This window comes from Pteropus medius, unplaced genomic scaffold, assembly GCF_902729225.1.
Source record: "Pteropus medius unplaced genomic scaffold, Ma_sr-lr_union100, whole genome shotgun sequence".
In the NCBI taxonomy this organism is placed as follows: domain Eukaryota; kingdom Metazoa; phylum Chordata; class Mammalia; order Chiroptera; family Pteropodidae; genus Pteropus; species Pteropus medius.
In genome coordinates, this window is record NW_024342472.1 from 643,120 (window position 1) to 661,376 (window position 18,257).

The window sequence follows — 18,257 nt, forward strand, 5'->3', positions numbered from 1 at the left end:
TGTGTGTAAGACGTGAGTCCCCACTTGGGGGAATTCGTCCTGTCTTGCATCAGAACCAAGACCTCTCAGATACTAAGGGATGACTGTACTTACTTCAGACCATTGTGGCGGGATTAATATAGTGCTTGGTAAAGAACAAGTGCTGGACAAATATGAAAGTTTGCCACATCACCTAGGATGCAAGCTTCCAGGTGTAAGGGACCTTGACAGCTATCTTTCTCGCATCTCCTGAAGGTGCTTAGCACAGGTTCTGCATAGAGTTATCTCCTAGGTCCTATTTTCCAGACCATTATCAAGTTTGAGGTGGCTTTGTTCAGTGAAATACTGACCTGCATCACTTCTTAGCTGAGGGCTCTGCATACCTGGAACATAACCTATTAAATGCAAATATGTTTCCGAGAGGGGAAACCTATTTAAAAAGTGTTTAGGATCGATTAGCCATCTGGGGTCTGACCTAATGGGACTCTGGCCAGGGCAATATGCTGGGAGAGAAAAGTTGGGAGAAGACAAGTCCAGCTTGGGGAGCCCTGGACCCCCAGAATGGAGTCTGCTTACCAGAGGAGATAGATCTGGTCAAGGGAAGAATGTAGGCAAGCAGGGCCAGAGCCACCTCCCTTCATTCTATACCATACTTCTCCCTCACCCCTCACACAACAATACACATCAACACATGGCCACTATCATCATTACTGCTTACCCCCCGCCTTTCCTAGGCAGTTGTTTAGGCGGTTGCCTTTCAGGCTCTATGGGTTAAAAAGTGTGAGCTGGGCCAATGCTCACGAGCAACAGGAAGGGCATCCCGACGGCCAGGGATACGGAAGGTTCTGCCAGCAGCATGCTCCCTGGCCAGCCCCAGGTTTCTCGAGGCCTTGGAGCCTTATCTCTCACTCAGCACCCCACAGGGCTGTCCTCCTGGCCCTGATCACGCCTATAGGCACCAAAGGCCAACTAGGTCCCCCACACCACTGCCAGGCACCTTCTCATGTAGTGCAATCTCAGCAGATTCCAGCTTAGCTGGGCAGCCTGTGAGGGGCTTTCAGGCTGGAAAGCACTGGCCCATGGGGAAGAAAGCTGGGGGCACCCAGCTGCGGGTGCCGATCTTTTCATGTGTCTGCCAGGCCTGCTGAGCCAATGAAGTGTAGTTTCAGTTTGTAGGAGAAGGACCTTGTCTTACCTGAGCTCACCCTGAGGGATGGATGGTTGGAGAGAGTGGGGCAGGCTGGGGGGTAGGAGGGAGGAAGTATAAGAACATCTTGGGAACAGAATTTCTCAAGTGCCACAGTGGAAAGCTTTAAAAAGATTTGTACCTTTGACTCTAGGATTCCCCTTCTGAAAACCTATCTTAAAGGAAAAATTGTGGATGTGAATATTTACCTTAAGGATATGCAATGAAGAGTAAAAATATTAAGCCAACCTAACTTCGTTGGTAGGGGGCTGGTGAAATAATCATGGTACAGTCATACAATGGGCTACTTGGCAGTCATTAAAATCACGTAGTTGAAGAATATTTCATAGCATGAGAAAATCTTAATGATTTTCAGTGTGTTCAGTGTGATACCAACATAGTTTTTGTGAAGTGTGACTTTTTTAATTTTTAAAAGTATTAATATTAACCAATGTCATCACAATAAATTTAATTTTAAAAAAATATAAAATATATTAAAACAGCTTTATTTAAGTATAATTGACCTACAATAAACCTCACATTTTTAAAGTGTACAATTTGACACGTACGCACCCATGAAACTATCACCATGACCAAGATAGTGAACATATCCATCATTCCCACAAGGGTCCTTACACTCCCCCTGATCTCTCCCTCCTCTCCCCATCCCCACAACTACTGATCTGCTTTCTGTGAAGTATTGTTTTTAAACACACATACACACACACACGCATAGTTAAATGCTCAAAAACAGAAAAAGATATCCACCCAAACAGTATGGAAGATGATTATGGAGAATTTTTGAATTTTTATTTTTATGTGTATCTGTGTCTGCTAAATTGTATATGATGAATATCAATTGCTTTTTAATAAAAATAAGTCATTGGAGTTATTAAAATATCTGCTGCAGATAACCCACAAAGTGAACATTCTAAACGTAGCACATAGGCATTCGAGAAACGCCTGTTGAATGAGACATTTCTGGTGGTGTGGAGCTGCTTGTAAATGCTTTTCATGGTGATGGCTATGGTGATGATAAATATATGGGTGATGGTCAAGAGTTTTTGACTCTAAGGTGTGACTGCTCTGGTGAGGATGACTGTAGGTGTGCTGGTAGCAATGGAGAAGATAGCTGTAGGGTGATGACTGAGGAGTGATGGCTGTAAGAGTGATGGTTGTATAGGTCAGGGCATAGTGGAGGTGACTGGCTGTGGTAATAATGTTTATAAGGGTAATGGCTATGAGAATGATGGCAGTGCAGGTCATAGTGGCAGTGGTGAGGCAGATAGAGGAAGATAGCTGAAGGGTATTGACTAGTGATTAATTGCTCTAATGATTATGGCTGTAGTGGTGTTGATGGCAGTGGGGATGACTGCAGAAGTAATTGTTATAAGGGTGATGGCTGTAAGGATGATAGCTATAGAGGCAAGAGCATTGTGGGGGTACTGACTGTAATATCCATAAGGGTGACAGCTGTGAGGATAATTATTACAAGCGTGAGAGCAACAATGATGATGGCTGAGGATCCTGACTCAGGGGTGGTTGCTGTAGTGATGATGGCTATATGTGTGTTGATGGCAGTGGGGATGACTAGAGGGGTGATGGCTATTAAGGTGATGGCTACAAATAGGAGTGATGGTGGTAGGGGTGATGCAAGGTGACCAGGATCATTGGCCCAACAGGCAGAGAGATGGTACAAATTCTGGTTTCTGGATTCTGGTCAGTGAGATAAGAGGTCTGAGTAAGCCGTATCATATCAAGTTGATTGGCCACCTCCAGGGAGATGGAGCAGAAGGACTGGTGATGATTGACCTGAGACAACAAGGTAGGGACATTTCTCTGCTTGTTCAACCCAAGAGCTGTCTGCATCAGAATCTCTGGAGACTGAACTGAGACTTCCTTCCTCCCTGGGGGCCGTCAGGGGCTGCGATTGCTGTAACAGTAGGTCACGTGGCAGAGCTTCCTGTATGCTGCTGCTGCCGGGTGTCCATGGCCCTTACCCCTACGCTGCCAGTGCAACAGTCAGAGTGGCGGCCAGAGACTCAGTCCATGCAGTACCCCCTGGACAGTGCTGGTGAGGCTAAACAAGAGGCCTCCACATCTTGACACTTAAAGAGTAAGAACGAAGTGTCGCCGGGATAGAGGACCATGCTGCGTCGCAAGCCCTCCAATGCTAGCGAGAAGGAGCCCACTCAGAAGAAAAAGGTGAGAAACATTTCTGGGAACTCACTTCTTCCTTCCCTCTGCTCGCTCAACCCATCCCCTCCAGAACTCATAGAAGTGGGAAGAGCCAAAGGCCATACATTGAGTCTGTAGGCAAGGGCCATTCTCCTGAGGGCAATGAGACAGGGGCTCGAAGATTACTAGAGTATCAGAAGTACAGAAGAGACTTCCAAAATTCTAAAGAAATAGAGTTACAGAATAGACTCTTAGAATTCTGTTTATAGAATTCAACCTTGCAATGATGGGATACAGACCTAAAATTAGGGGCTATAATCCTAGACTAAAATTTGAGAATCACAAAATACAATTCTCAAGTTGAATCCTAAAACTATACTTAATTGTCTCTGCCCTACCCTGGTCCTGCCACTGCTTCGGCTCAAGCATGTCCTCTCAGGAGCCATCTCACTTAAAGTGTCCTGCTGGGCCACCCCATTTGGAGCCATGATGTTCCCAGAACCCCTGCCCTTTGGCTGTAGCTGGGACTCTGCTCACTTGGTTCAACTCTGTTGCAGCTGTCCTGCCCCACTGGTGATGGGGCCAACCTGGAGATGGGATAATGGGCCTTCAAACCTGCAGTGGAATGCAGAGGGAGCATAGAGGTTCTTCCTGGGTAGGAAGAAATTATTTGTGAAGAATGAAAAATTATGCTGGTGAGATGGGGAGTAAGAGCGAGGGCTAAGGAGGAAAACTTTGGTGGGGAAGATTCTTAAGGCCAGGGAAAAAGCAAAAAGCAGCTGTCATAGACAGCTGAGGTATTCATCTTCCTAGAACAGAGGCCAGACTACAAGATTCCTTGAAGACTCTACCAGATCCAGGCTTCTCTACTTGGATTTAAGGATTTCTAGACTTAATTATTTGATTTGATTATAAAATTCTCTCAGGAAATCAGCAAGTACATCCCGCACATCCAGCAAGATCCTAGGACCATCCAAAAACAGTCCTGAACCAGGTCCAAGAGGCCAAGGCCTAGCCCTAGGCCTAGGTCCAGGGCCTCCAGGCCCTCACTGTTTCCCCTAGAGCTCAACCCAGGTGCCCTGTGGGGGAACCCCCTTCTCAGGGCAGCAGCTCTCAGGCTGAGGCTGAGCCAGCTGAAAGGCTGAGCTTCAGGTCATTGGCGTGTGCATCCTGCCCCATCTCAAGTCATAGGGTGGCTGCCACTTCCGGCTGTACTCTCCCCACCCCAGCTGCTTTTCTAAGGTTGCAGTGGAGGTGGGTGGGGGTTGGGGAGAGATTTATGAGTTTTCACACAGGCTTTGTCATCTGCCTGTTCAAGCTCTGCTCAGCGCTGGGCCTAGCCAACTTGCCATTGGCTATCTCTCCTTGGTGAGCAGCCCGCTTCCCCTTACTCTCCGCCTAATGGGGGTGGGAAGCCAAGACTGTTTTAGACACTGATGGGCCCCAAACCACAGGGAAGCTGAGCTGGAGGAAAGAGTCAAAAAAGAGCTGACACTTTGATGCTAGTACCGTGTGCCACCTCAGGCAGAGGTGCCAGGGGCACACAAAAGACAAAAGTCCTAGTCTTCTTACCTCAATTTCATTTTCTCAATTCTGTGCTTGGTGGCTGGGCCTCTAGAATTTCCCCCAGGCCTCTCCCAGGAGAAGCAAGACCCATGTGGTCCTCCAGACAAAGCTCACCCCTCCCTGCTAGAGCCTGGCAGCCTCTGGAGCCACTTTCCAAGACCCAAACCTTGGAAATGTCTTTAGAAAAGCTGAGGTACGATTCCAGAAGGTGGAGACAGTATCTTCCCTGGGCCTGGAGGCAGTGGCTTGCTCCACCACTCTTACCTTGGGCAAGGTGACGTGGTGGAGGGAAAAACACCAAGGCAAGTGAGGCCTTTCTCTCCTGCCCCTGCTCCTCCTCCCAGGCCTGCCAAATAGAGAAAGTGTTGTGCAGGATGCAAGAAAGTAGAGTTGGAATCCTACCAAGTTCTAGCTGTAGGACCGTGGACAATTCATTGACCTTCTTTTGGTCTCAGTTTTCTCATCTCAGAAAAAGGATTTAGCTCCTGATCTGTCTACCTCAGAAGGTTGCATGGATCACCTGAAACAATAAATGTGAGAGTGCTCTGTTTAGCTCATGCATGTGCACATGAGGAGGTGTATGCTATAGGTGTGGGCAGGGGTGAGAAGCACATGACAAAAAAGAACAAGAGGGGGTTCCAGACCTGAAGTGAATAAAACAAGACTGAATAGCACTAAGAGCCAGCACTGAATGAGAGCTCATCAGGTGCCAGGTGCTGTGCTGTGCATTCCACCCATCTCTTAGCTCCTTGGGTTTTCATGACAACCTTGTAAGTTAGGGACAGGTATTGTCTTTAACCCTATTTTATGCTTGAAGCTCAGAGACTTATCTAAGTTCACACAGCTCATAAGCTACAGAGAAGAAATCTAAGCCAAAATTTGTCAGTCTCCAGTGTTAACCTCTCTCCCTCTACACTCTTATCCCCTACTGAGCTCAAAAGCACTAGAAGAATCTGATGAGCATGAAAGACAATCCATCAGTAGGAGGGCTCTGCAGGGAAGACCCAGATGGCTATGGAATGAGGGACCTTCCAGGCAGCAGAACTGAGGCGGGAACAGGCATTCCAGGATGGTAGGATCAAGATGTGGCACCTATTGGTCATCATGAAGGATTGTGGAGGCCCTGACTTAAGGGTGGGGACATACCCCTTGGCTGCCCTTTGCAGATTTTTGCCTCCATCAGGGTCTCTCTCTACACTCCCTTTGATCTGTTAGGAGGTAGGATATGGACAAGGGTTTGTCCTGGGACTTGCCTCCCCTAAGGAAGATCCCAACCCACAGCACCCCTACTTTCACAACCTGAACCTCCTGCCAAATGAAATGCAGAGGAATCTAGGCTCCCATTCAAGTGCTCAATTGTACCCTCTTTCCAGTCTCTTCCTGCCTGTCTCTCTTCCAATCCCAGCACACTACCCAGGCTCCCTTCCTATAGAACACCTCCAGTAGCACACCCCCACCAGGATGCACTTTGTATTTCCAGTGGCTCGTTAGTTCCCCCAGGCTAATGCCCAATTCCTTAGCATACCTGGCAAGGGCTTTGCATGGCCTTTTCTGCTTTACCTCCCACCATATGCACTGGCATACCCACAATTACATCACCACACTGGAACGTCCCTGACTTTCGCTGCCATTTAAACCCTTCTTAGCAACTCCTGGAGAAACCCTGGCTCCCTTGCATGGCCCAGCTCAAATGTGTTTCCTCCACCATGAAGCCCTCTTGAGCCCTTCCTCCTCCATGCGCCCATCTTCTCTCCTGGTAGCTCCCTCCAAACGCCACCTGAAGTAGCCATTGCACTCAATCTGTTTCTATAAAGGAAGATGACTTTGTAAGCTCTGAACACAATAACATGCATAAGTTTCCAGAGCAGAGATGTGAGTTCAAACCCCTGTTCTTTCCACTGCCAGCTGTGTAACTGTCTAGGGCACTGGGAAGTGAGGCCGTAAGATGGAGTTATGGTGAGGTTGGAGTGACTTGGCACACATGAAGCCCTTGACAGGGTGCCAGGCATAGGGGAGGTATTTTAACCTCTGGTTACTGGATTTCCACACATGCACGGTCCAGTGCCTGGAGCCTAGAAGGTGCTAAGTATATGACTGGTATAGAAATGAGCTGAGAGTCTAGTTGTGGGGACACATGGGGAAAACCAAGCCTGCTTAGGAACCAGGGGAAGAAGATGCCAACAGGAGCACTGTGAGGCTCTGAGGGAATAGTCAGGGGAGGCTTCCTGCAGGGAGCAGCACCTTTAAAACCGGATTTGAAAAACCTGCTTATTAAAGTATAATATTCATACAAAGAAGTGCATAAATCAAGTGTGCCAATCAATGAATTTCTATAATACACATCTCTGTGTAAGCAACATCCAGATTGACAGAGCACTTCTAACACTCTACAAGATTCCTTCATTCCCCTGCCAGTAACTACACAGCCCTTTCCCCAGGAATAACCACTATTCTGACTTTCAACTGCATAGAATAGTTTCGTCAGGTTTTGAACTTTCTGTACAAGGAATCATATGTGCAGCATACTCTGGTGTCTGTGAGATTCATCCATATTGTTGGGGAGAGCTGTCCTAAGTTCATCGCTATATCCTAGCCCCTTTTATGACTATGCCACAATTTATATATCCATTCTACAGTTGATGGGAATGTGGTTTTTTTTTTTCCATTTAAATTGGATTTTGAAGGAGGGGAGAAACTACGGTTGACAGAGAAAAAGGTGGAGTGTTCCAAGTGGAGAATGCCCTGGGTAAGAGCCTGGAGGTGGGTCATAGGAAAGGCTAAGGCATACACAGACATTTGGACATTCACTGAGGGTGGCTGTGTCAAGCACTCATTCCTTTCATCCTCCCAACACCCTGGTGAGGTAGATGTCCTTGCCTTCATTTTACCCACGAGGAAACAGAAGCCCAGAGAAGTTGAGGAATTCAGCCAGCTTTACACAGCTGGTCAATGGCAGAACCAAGATGTGAACCTTTACCAGCTGACACCGAGTGAAGAGACTGGGGTTTAAGGAGGTTAAATAACTTGGTGAAGGTCACACGTCTCAGAGTTGAACTCAGCAATGTCTGACATCAGAAAAAAATAATTCTTTCCAAAATGTTAAACATGAAGAACAATGTTTGGTTCTACCTGCCCCCTGGGCATGACTCCCAAGAAGGCTTCACCCCAAATGGGGGTCAGGCAGAAAATCCAAAGGTACTCAAGGATATCCACTCATAGTTGGGTGGGAAGTCACTTTGGAGACACTGGAAGAGATTCAGGATATTTGAGGCTATCTCTGAGGTTGGAGGTAGGCTGGGCAAAAGGCCACTCTGGCTGGCTGACCCCCACCCCAGTTGCCTGGAGAACTTGTACTGCCCTTCTCATGTCCCAGGGCTGAAGATCAGCCAGCTGGGCCCAAGTCCCAGTACCACCCTCACACCTCTTTGGGATAGTTTCCTCCCAAACTTGGTCTTGACTGTTGGTCTTTTGGGCTAAAGCTGGGACAGAAGGGCCCTGACACAAGGTCCCAGGAGCCAAAGTCCCCCTCCCAGTTCCCAGACTGTAGATTAATGACAGGAAAAGGAAAGAACTGCGATTAGAGGGTGGCTTGGCGGTGAGTTTACTCTGCCCCAACAAAGCTCACTTCCGGCCCCACACCGGCCCTCCTGCTTGCTTTCCAGGCTTGCCAGTCTCTGGGGTTTCAGGGGCAACTATAAGCCTCCTGGCCTCAAACTGAGGTGGTGGAAGAAAGGTCATTATAGACCCCATTGGCCTATAAATAGCCCAGCCTGTCTTCTAGGCCCCAGGCCAGCCTGTTGCCCACTCTCTCTCTGTTCCCTCTTTTCCAGGCAGTGAGAGCAAGAATTCATCTGGGTGGCTGCATCCTAGCTATATAAGAGGAAGAAATAAATGGAAAGTAGCGGAGGGAAGAGGAAAGAAAGGAAGCAAAAGAGGAAAGAATAGTGGGTGGGGAAAACCAAGGAAGAAGGATGGAAGGGATGCATGGGAACCAAAGTGGCCATACCATGCTTTCCCCCCACCCCCAACTCCTTTTCCACCTCCTTTTCCAGCTCCTCAAAGTAGTATAGAAGAGGCTTTCTAACAGAAGTTGTAGGTGTTCCACCCAGGAGGCCTTCATTGTGATAGTGTCTGCTTGACCTGACTGCTGACCTAGTTTCTGGTCAGTTAGCTTGCTGCAACCTTGAGGAAGGTGTGGCGCCTGACCCTGATTGCTGACCTGCCTTTGGTCAAGACCCACCAAGAGAATAAAAGTGCTTAATTGCAGTCCCCAGGAGTTGGGGCTAATTGTGTATGTGTTGGGAGAGCAGGTGATATTGCCCCAGCCCTGAAAGGTTGTCACTGGACCCTCCTTTCATAGCAAAGAGGATGTGAAACTTTCAGCTTTGTGCAAGTTTGAGGCTTCAGTTCCTCAAGCCTTTATCTCCTGTGTCTGCAGTCTATCCTGCTCTATCTGTCTGGCCATCTGTGAACCCTGGTTCCTGTGTGTATCTATGGTCTTGACTGTTGGTCTTTATTCAGGCTCAGCCTCCACTTCTTGTGACTAAAACCTGCCCTCATTACCTGTCTGGCCCTGATTTCTGCTGCTGTCTTGGTGTGTGCATGCACATACAGTTAAGAAAGCTCATTTCCTGAAAACAATCTCATCACTGCAAACAATAGGTCAGGCCTAAAATTCTGAATATCAGCACACATCAACAGTAGCCAGTTCATCACATTAGTAGATAAGGTTAAAAAGTGAGATGAAGGAAGAGAACATGGCAGCTTTCTTTTACTAAATTATCACCAATCTTTTGTGTCTCAAATCTATGGGCACCTTCTCTGACTGCTTCTGCTGAGGTTTTTGAGAAAGCCTAATGCCAGCTCTTATTGACTCCTGGGATTGTTTTGCTCTTCTTGGGACACAGATTCACCAGGTTTGGGCCCTAATGCATTTACAGCTATCATTGTAACAGACTATGCTTGCAGCAGGCCCATAACATGAAGGCCAGGCTGTGGGGTTTGGGTTTGCTGTGTTAAGTAAAGGTGATGCTATTGTTTGTGTTGAGGTACGTCTCTAGGAGGAAATATGTGTTTCCTCCAACTCGTTTAGTCTTTCACTCCAGGGTTCTGGGAACCAAACATCAGGTATTGGTGGAAATGTGGACTTAGTCTGAGGCCTAAGTGAGGTCCAAGTCTCCTGAGGTCAAGAGCTTACTCCAGGGCCAGCAATGGAGGCCATTGTCTGCTGAAGAACAGGATGAAGCCAGATAACTCCAAGTACATCTTGGTGCTTCACCTCATTAGCCCTGGGACCTCAGGACACATGTGGCTGCCCAGACCTGGAGTATGTGCACATGTGTTGGGAGTGGAAATAGCTCCTTACTCAGCCAGCCATCTTAGCACCACCGATTGCAACATCTCTGCTTCTTCCAGCTCTCACTTCAGCGTTCCAGCAGTTTCAAGGATTTTGCCAAATCCAAACCCAGCTCCCCAGTGGTGAGCGAGAAGGAATTTAATCTGGATGATAATGTGAGTTTCTGGGCCTCCTTGTTGAGGGGTCTGGCTGGGAGGGAGGGAGGAGGGGAAAGAGGAGTTTTAAGATTGGTGAGGTAAAGTCTGCTTTACCTCAGAAGAAGGTCCACCTCTCCCACCTACCAAAATCCTGGGCCCCAGAACTCACCTGCATTGTTTTATATTACAAATTAATTATAAATTAATAGGGCTGAAAACAGGACTGGGGCTAACAAGGAAGGGGATGGGAGCTTCTCATTCCTGCCCCTCCATCCTTGCTGAGACCCAAAGTCTTCCTTCCCCCAAGTCTTGAACCCATGCAGGAGCACCAGGGTCTCTAGACCTCTTCATTTGTTGTCACAGATTCCAGAAGATGATTCAGGTGCCCTTACCCCAGAGGATACTGGGAAGAGTGGCAAAAAGCTGGGGAAGAAGTGGAGGGCCGTAATTTCCCGAACCATGAACAGGAAGATGGGCAAGATGATGGTGAAGGCCCTGTCAGAGGAGATGGTGAGACCTGGGATCCAGGGGAGGGGTAGAGGCAGATAGAACAGGCATCACTCTGACAGGGTTGGAGCATGGCCACCTTGACAGCCACTGCTCAGGTACCATGCCTGAAGGCCCAATTCAATACAAGAAGAAAGGTCACATGGGAGCAGAGCTCACTCATCCATGGACATGGCAGCAAGGCACCACAGTCCTGAGGGACCAGGAGTGGGGTCTAAGGAGGAATGAAAATTGGGATAACAGAAGCTTCCTGAAAAGACAAACTGGAGGAGGGTGGGTAGCTGAACAAGAGGTGAGATCACCTGAGCCAAATTCGCCCACCATAAATTTCTGCTTGGAACCAGCCCCTGGGGTTGGGAAGGCTTGATTCAAAGAGGAGTTCCTATGAGAGAAAATTGGAGAAGGCTGGCTTTGGCCCAAGGAAGGAGGGTGGGACACACAGCTACGGGGCAGACACAGTTAAGTAGCTGAAGTTACACAGAGTCTGGCGTGCTTGTGACTCTTATAGGAGGCTCCAAGGCAGTGGTGTGCTAGAGTCAGCTAGTGCTGGCTCATACCAGCTCAGGACAGCAGTTCATCAAATTTTCAGGAATTTTGTGAGTCAGGTATGAAACACAACAATATTGAAAATTAAATTATATAAACTAAGAATTAAATGAATTATATTAAAAATAAAGAGAATACAGTCAATTCTCAAAAGTCCTAATTCTTGGACTGCTTTTCACTATTCTCTATGCCCCTGAGGTTATTTTCATCTATAGTCTCTGTGTGGAGGAAATAGCCTATGATGGTGCTCTGCTTGGTCGGTGACATCATACTGGTAGAATGACATGTGCCATGAGGAGCATTTATAACACAGGAATTAGTGACTGCTACACATCAGGGTTTTTATTCCCAAAGAGCCAGTTGTGAAAGAGTTACCTCTGCACTGTAGTATGGTGAGGCTGGGGAGCTCTGGAGGCAGGCCAGCTAGGGAAGGAAGTGGGTGGTGCTTGTTCACAGCCTTAAGAACATTCTTCCATTACTTCTCATCTGGAAACTTGGGGTGATCAAGCACTTACCCTCAAGTAAAGATTGAATAAAATGACAAAGGTGCTTGGCACATGGAAACATAGTCAAAAGTAGTAACTGTTTGACTGTGTCCTAGCAACAGCTTTGAGTCCAAGCTCTGCATGTACATTTAGCCCTTTAAGCTGACAAAGCACATTTACACGTGACCCTAGTTGAGCCTTATTCCATGAGGTGGGCAGGGCAAGGACTGTCATTCCCACCTTACAGAAGAGAAATCTAGAGCTCTAAGAGTGCCATGGTACCTGTGAGTGGAAGAGCTGGGGCTGGAGACAAGCCCCAGTCCTCTGCCAAGCCCATGTTCATTTCCTCTGGACCCGGGGCTGCTCCATGTACACCCCAAGAGAGGCCACTCAGGGCTCCTTGCCCCCCTTCCCATGTAGGGAGATACTCTGGAGGAGGGTTCAGCCTCCCCAACATCTCCAGACTGCAACCTGGACAGCCCTGGCCCTGAGAAGATGGCACTGGCCTTTTCTGAGCAGGAGGAGCGTGAGCTCCCAGCACTCAACCGCCAGGAGTCAACAGGTGAGTAGGGGATGTGGGAGGACACATGCTGAGTCTGGAGAAAAAAACTGTGTTAGGACCAGGCAAGTTCCTGTTTGGGAGGGGCAGACAAGAGAAATGAACCTTTATGGTTTGCCTGCTGTGAACTTCCCAGCCCTCTTCACATTAAATCTTCACAAAAACTTCATGGATCAGTACTATTATTTTTTTTAAATAATTGGGCCAGTACTATTATTATCCCTACTTTATTGATGTGAAAACTGAGGCTCAAAGAGGTTAAGTTACTTGCCCAAGGTGACTCAGTCTTGAACTCAGGTTTGCCCTAGAGGAGCCTCGACTTGCTGTCCCCAGGCCCTGGAGGACTCAAGGGCAGAAGAAGGGCCCCATTGCCATCTTGGACCAGTCCACTCCCACCCTACCAAGGAGAGCTAAAGTCTACACCTGCCTGGGCCTCTGACATCTCAGGCTGGGAGTAGGAATAATGGGTCTCCAGCTGTGAAGACTCAGCCTCTTGGACCCCAGACCTTGGTTTGCTGGACTCAGGGTACCACTTGGCATCTTCTAGATGTCCATGGGGCTGGACAGGAGGTTCTAGCAGCCCTGCCTGGATGAAGGCCTTTGGCCTTTGGGCTACAGACCTGCAAAGGAACCATCTCACCCCTCAGGCTAGTTCCAAGTTCCCCATTTGTTCTCTGGCTCTTCAAACACCTCCCTGCTCCTCAACTGAAAGCCATTTAAAATCCCCTTCATTCTGCCCTTCCCAGAGAGAAAGAGCCCTTCTGAGTTTCCAGGTGATGTAACTAGATACTGAGTCTTATTAAATAGAGAAAGTAAAGGGTGTGGCTTCTTGGGTGGAAGGAGCACTGGAGTGGGAGTCAGGAGACCTGGAATGTAATAGACTCAGTGCTGCCAATTTTAAGGTGACAGACCTTAGGCAGGTCGTTTGGCCTGTCTGGCCTCAGTATTCATGTGTTCATTAGGGTGTTGGCCCAGTTGGTCTCTAGAGACCCTCCCAATTTGCCCATTCTTTGGTTTGTGAGCTGTTTCCCCTTCTTTAGTCAACTGTTCTCATGTCTAAGGCCCTGGAAGTGAAGCTGTGCTGCAGCAGGGTGACCAAGGGGATGGGCCAGAATCCCTGCTGTAGTACAAGAGTGGCCAGCATCCATATTTCTTCCCAGCATGTAGCCCCATGACTTCTAGAGAGACCCCCTTGAAGGCCTGGGGCAAAGGTGACCCTCCTTCCTTTCCAATCTCCTGCAGGCAGTGAGCTCTGCAGCCCCATCCCAGGCTCTGGCAGCTTCAGGGAGGAACCACCTGCCCCTCAGTACACAGGGCCTTTCTGTGGCCGGGCCCGAGTTCATACCGACTTCACTCCCAGCCCCTATGACCACGACTCGCTGAAACTGCAGGTAAGATTGGCATCCAGGCCCCACTTGAGCTTGGCGGGTTGCACCCATAAAGGAGGCTGGACTTAGCCACGGTAGGACAGTGTCAGGGGAGGCTCAGGGACAACCCCTCAACTCTCTCCTGATCTGCTCTGCTCCCTTCTCCTCCCACAGAAAGGAGATGTAATTCAGATTGTTGAAAAACCACCTGTGGGCACATGGCTGGGCCTGCTCAATGGCAGGCTGGGCTCTTTCAAATTCATCTACGTGGATGTGCTGCCTGAGGAGGCTGTGGGGCCTGCCCGCCCCAGCCGCCGACAGAGCAAAGGCAAGAGGCCCAAGCCCAAGACTCTGCATGAACTGCTGGAGCGCATTGGCCTAGAGGTTTGAGCTTGAACTTGCACTAGCATCTAGGATCAAGGGAGGCACCCTTGCCCCAGCTGTGTGGGAAAGGAGGGATCCCAGGCAGGGGTGGCTTGTAAGCAGCCATGCTGGCGGCCTGCCTCTGCCCACAGGAACACACATCTACTCTGCTGCTCAATGGCTACCAGACGCTGGAGGACTTCAAAGAGCTGCGGGAAACACACCTGAATGAGCTGAACATCACGGACCCACAGCACCGGGCCAAGCTGCTCACAGCTGCAGAGCTGCTGCTGGATTACGACAGTGAGTGGGTATAGGAGCCAGGTGGGGGTGCCTGCTGGCAGTTCAGGGACGGGAGGCCTCTGCTCTGGGCCCAGAACAGTGGGAGGATACTTTCCACACTTGAATTCCAGCCTCAGGCAAAGTTTGTAGGGAGTAGGAGTTTAAGGGATTATCAAGCCTCACTCTCTTTGGGATGCTAGGGGAGATTTAAGGCCAGAGAAGGTAAGGCATGAACTCAAGGCCTCAAAGCTAGGTGATGGCAGAGGCGGGATTCAGGTGCAGATGTCCTGGTTCCTGGCTTATTGCTGAAGAAGTTTGAACTCTTAGGCCTGGAAACCACAAGAAGGGCAGGGGTTGTGGTGGGTGCCCAGATGGAGAGACTGCCTACAGTGTCCTTACCCCCAGGGTCCCTACCCCCCCACAGGGCTCTCTGGGGCTTCTGACCTCCTCCCTGCTAAGTCTCAAAATTCCACATTCTGTATCCCACTCTCACCCCTGGCAGCCGGCAGCGAGGAGGCAGAAGAGGGCGCCGAAAGCAGCCAGGAGCCAGCGACACACACTGCGTCAGACCCCAAGGGGGACATTCCGCGGGACTCAGGCTGCTTCGAGGGCTCAGAGAGTGGGCGTGATGAGGCGGAGCTGGCAGGAGCTGAGGAGCAGCTGCACTGCCTCTCCTTAGCCGGGTCACCTTGAGCAGAGGTGGCAGTGGTGGGCCAAGGCTGGGCCCAAGCAGCACAAGCAGCAGGGATGGACCTGGCCTACCGCAGTGGCCTGTGCTGGAGGACTAGTGGAGGACTGGAACTGAGCCCGGCCCTGCTCCCCTCAGGTCACCTAGGTCGAGAGAGGCTGGGCAGGGCCCTACAGGCTTGGCTGGAGTAAATGAAGAGCCTCTGAGAGCACATCCCACCTGCCTGGCTCTCTCCTTCTACCAGCTACTGACAGCGCAGCCTGCTCTGGCCATGGCCACAGCCAAGTGGGGCACCAAGGAGCCTCCTTGCCCAAGTCTCTCACCACCAAAGCCTCCCAATCCTCCTCAACCCCACAGCACCTTCCCTGAGGCACTGCTCCTGAAAAAGGGGCCAAGTCAGTATTTCAGGTCAGTCTCAGGACCTTAGGGAAGCTGGCCATTTAAAAAGATTCTAATTGATCATGGGTAAATCCAGACTGCCCTCAATAAGGTCTGAAGAAAGCCACATGTACCTTTTCTCCTCCTAACTTTCTGATAGGTTTAGCCACTAAATCACTATCTGATTTGATCCAAGTGTCTTCCCCAATCTGTCTAGGATGGTCAGGATTAGAATAGATAGATTCTGAGGGCCTTGCCAACTCTGACATTCTGTGACATTAAATGTTACCCGTGGCCCAGGACAGCAGTGGGGTTTACTGAAGGGGCTGGAGGGGCCTTGGGCTCACAAATGAAATGGCTCCTTATGCTCATCTGTTCCACACCTCCCCATGTAACTCAGGACAAACGGTAACTTACCCCAGCTTAAAACAATGCCCATATCTCATACAACGTGTGCCCTCCCCTTCCACTTCTGGCCCCTTCAAATGACACTTCTCCCCAAGGTCAATGGAAGATGGTCAGACCTGGCTTCCAAGGGCAGAGTGGCCCCTAAGGAGCAAGATGCAGGTCTAGGCCCAGACTTGGCCTCTTTTGTGAGTCCTTACAAGCAAAGAAAACACAAACTAGGCAAGTCCACTATCCCAACTTTACTAAAGATTTTGATGTACCCTGAGCTCCAGAAGGGGAGGGAGAATGTCTATTGGTGGGAACCTCCCTTGACACCAGTGCCAAATCTGTGCCCTGAATTCTAGAGTAACCCTTCCCCGGGACTCAACTGGCCCAAGGACAAATAGTGCCCACTAAATCTAGGACTGCGGCTTAGTGGACACATTTCAGGACCTACTACCAGGAACTTTGGTAAAGCTAACTTGCGGGGAAGGGTTTTGTGTAAATATAAGGGGGTGGAGAGGGATAGGTTAGCAGCAATAAATATAAGTAAAACAAAATTACTGTCTCCAGTTATCTTTCCTATGGAAAGAAGGTTGGAGGAGAGACAGACCAGTCTCCTTCAAAGCTGGACACAGAAAAATGTCTCCATTGTCCTTTCAGGGCCATCTGCCTCTTCCCTAAAGATGATCAGTGCCCTTGATCCTGTTGACTTAAAGTTCCAGTTTGAAGCCCTAGCTGGCTCCACCTTTCCCAATAACCAGCTCCCCTAGGAGCTCAGGCTCTCAGTGCCACAGGTTTTCTGGGGTCTGAGAATTAGGAGTAGCTATATCTCTCTAGAATTATTCCTTTAACAAGAGTCTTGAACACCTCTACCCTAATGAGGAAGGCCCTGCACTGGGGGCTGTCCAGGGTCCAAAAGGGAGAGATTTGGATTCAGCTGGGCCTTTCCTCTGAGGCCACCTCTTCTTGGGCCCCACCCTGTGCCCACAGAAGCTACACCATCTCCTGGGCAGTGAGATGGAGACAAGGACTTCTGGCTTCCTTTGTTTCTGCATTAACTGCATTAGGGAGGGCAAACTGGAATGAGAGCTGCCACCAGAGTAAAGACAAGGCCACTCTACTTCCAGGCTTTCTTCTCAGGTACACTCATCCCACTGCCAATAGTGGCTGTGGGCATCAGGGAACTGTTAGAATCATCCTAAGCAAAGAAACAAGGAGCTCAAAGGGCCTCAAAGCTTCAATGGTACTGAATAATGGCTGTCATTTAGTGAGCACTGACATGTGTGCTAGGCACCAAATGCTTTACATTTCTTCTTTCATATAATCTTCACAGTATCTCTGAGGTAGGTATCATCACCTTCCCAACTTACAGAGGATAAACCTGAAGATCAGACAGTTTAAATAAGTTGAGTAGAAAGTCCACCAAGCTTTCAGAGCCTCCCCCAGCCCTCCGGAGGGCAATCTGACCCTCTGTTAAGTGTCTTTGACACTCTTTGACCCAGCCATTCCCCTCCAAGGATTTGATCCACAGAAAGAGCCACACAAGTACATACAGATATATGGACAGACATTCGCGACAACTTTGTCTATAAGACACTGGGAACAACATGAATGGGGAATTAGTTAGAAACATTATGGTCCATTCACACAATACCATGCAGCCATTAAACATAATGTTGTAGAAAAATATTTAATGATATAGGGAAAATATTCATGACTATTTATTGTTTACTTTTAAATTTTAAAATTATACAAATAATGTACAAACATTTTCGTTGTAAAAGAAGTCCACGCTATATCACAGGGAAGACTCAAGTGCTGTAACATTATTATTCGGGTGATTCCATTTTTATTCAAGAAAAGGAAAACATACACAAGAAAAAGACCAGAAAGATCTGCAGCAAACAGTTACCAGTGGTGATATTGTGAGGTGAGCAGGGTGGGATTGGGGGAGTAATGGAGAGAAATATTTACTTTCTACATTCTTGTTTTATTTCAACTTCAAAAGTATCTATTATTTTAATATCTATTTTTAAAAGGAACAATATTTTAATTCTTGAAAAAATTACAACTAAATAAACCAATAGGCCCAAGCCTCTGGTCTCCACAAATTTAGAGTAGTAGCAAAGTCATTATCTTGCTGCCTTTTGGCACAGGCTTCTGGAAACATAGCGAGTAAGGGGTAAATAATGCCCAAAATGCTTAAAATCCACACACACCAAGGGGGACCTTATAAGAGGAGATTCCTAAACCCTTTAAAAACCCTGGTTAATACCTATCTATTAAATCT

At 48.6% G+C, this 18,257-nt stretch overlaps 1 protein-coding gene across 2 annotated transcripts; it reads left to right on the forward strand.

Moving 5' to 3' along the window:
- The first annotated feature begins 3,131 nt into the window (after positions 1-3,131).
- On the forward strand, positions 3,132-17,886 carry SASH3 (SAM and SH3 domain containing 3). Of its 2 annotated transcripts, none has more exons than XM_039864949.1 (8): positions 3,132-3,370; positions 10,325-10,420; positions 10,766-10,912; positions 12,361-12,502; positions 13,742-13,890; positions 14,041-14,250; positions 14,382-14,536; positions 15,014-17,886. In XM_039864949.1, the coding sequence occupies exons 1-8, from the start codon at positions 3,314-3,316 to the stop codon at positions 15,138-15,140; spliced, it is 1,083 nt and encodes a 360-aa protein (XP_039720883.1). In that variant the 5' UTR covers positions 3,132-3,313; the 3' UTR covers positions 15,141-17,886. The 2 variants fall into 2 exon arrangements, with proteins under 2 accessions (XP_039720883.1, XP_039720882.1); XM_039864948.1 differs by having other exon boundaries at positions 3,133-3,370; positions 14,382-14,532; positions 15,014-17,884.
- The last annotated feature ends 371 nt before the right edge of the window (positions 17,887-18,257 follow it).

What these genes read in the sequence shown, in the direction of transcription:
- SASH3 (XM_039864948.1), top strand. Translation starts at nt 3,314, where the DNA reads ATGCTGCGTCGCAAGCCCTCCAATGCTAGCGAGAAGGAGCCCACTCAG. An exon ending in AGCCCACTCAGAAGAAAAAG is followed by an intron (nt 3,371 to 10,324) that starts GTGAGAAACATT and finishes TGCTTCTTCCAG; the next exon opens with CTCTCACTTCAGCGTTCCAG. An exon ending in TGGAGCGCATTGGCCTAGAG is followed by an intron (nt 14,251 to 14,381) that starts GTTTGAGCTTGA and finishes CTCTGCCCACAG; the next exon opens with GAACACACATCTACTCTGCT.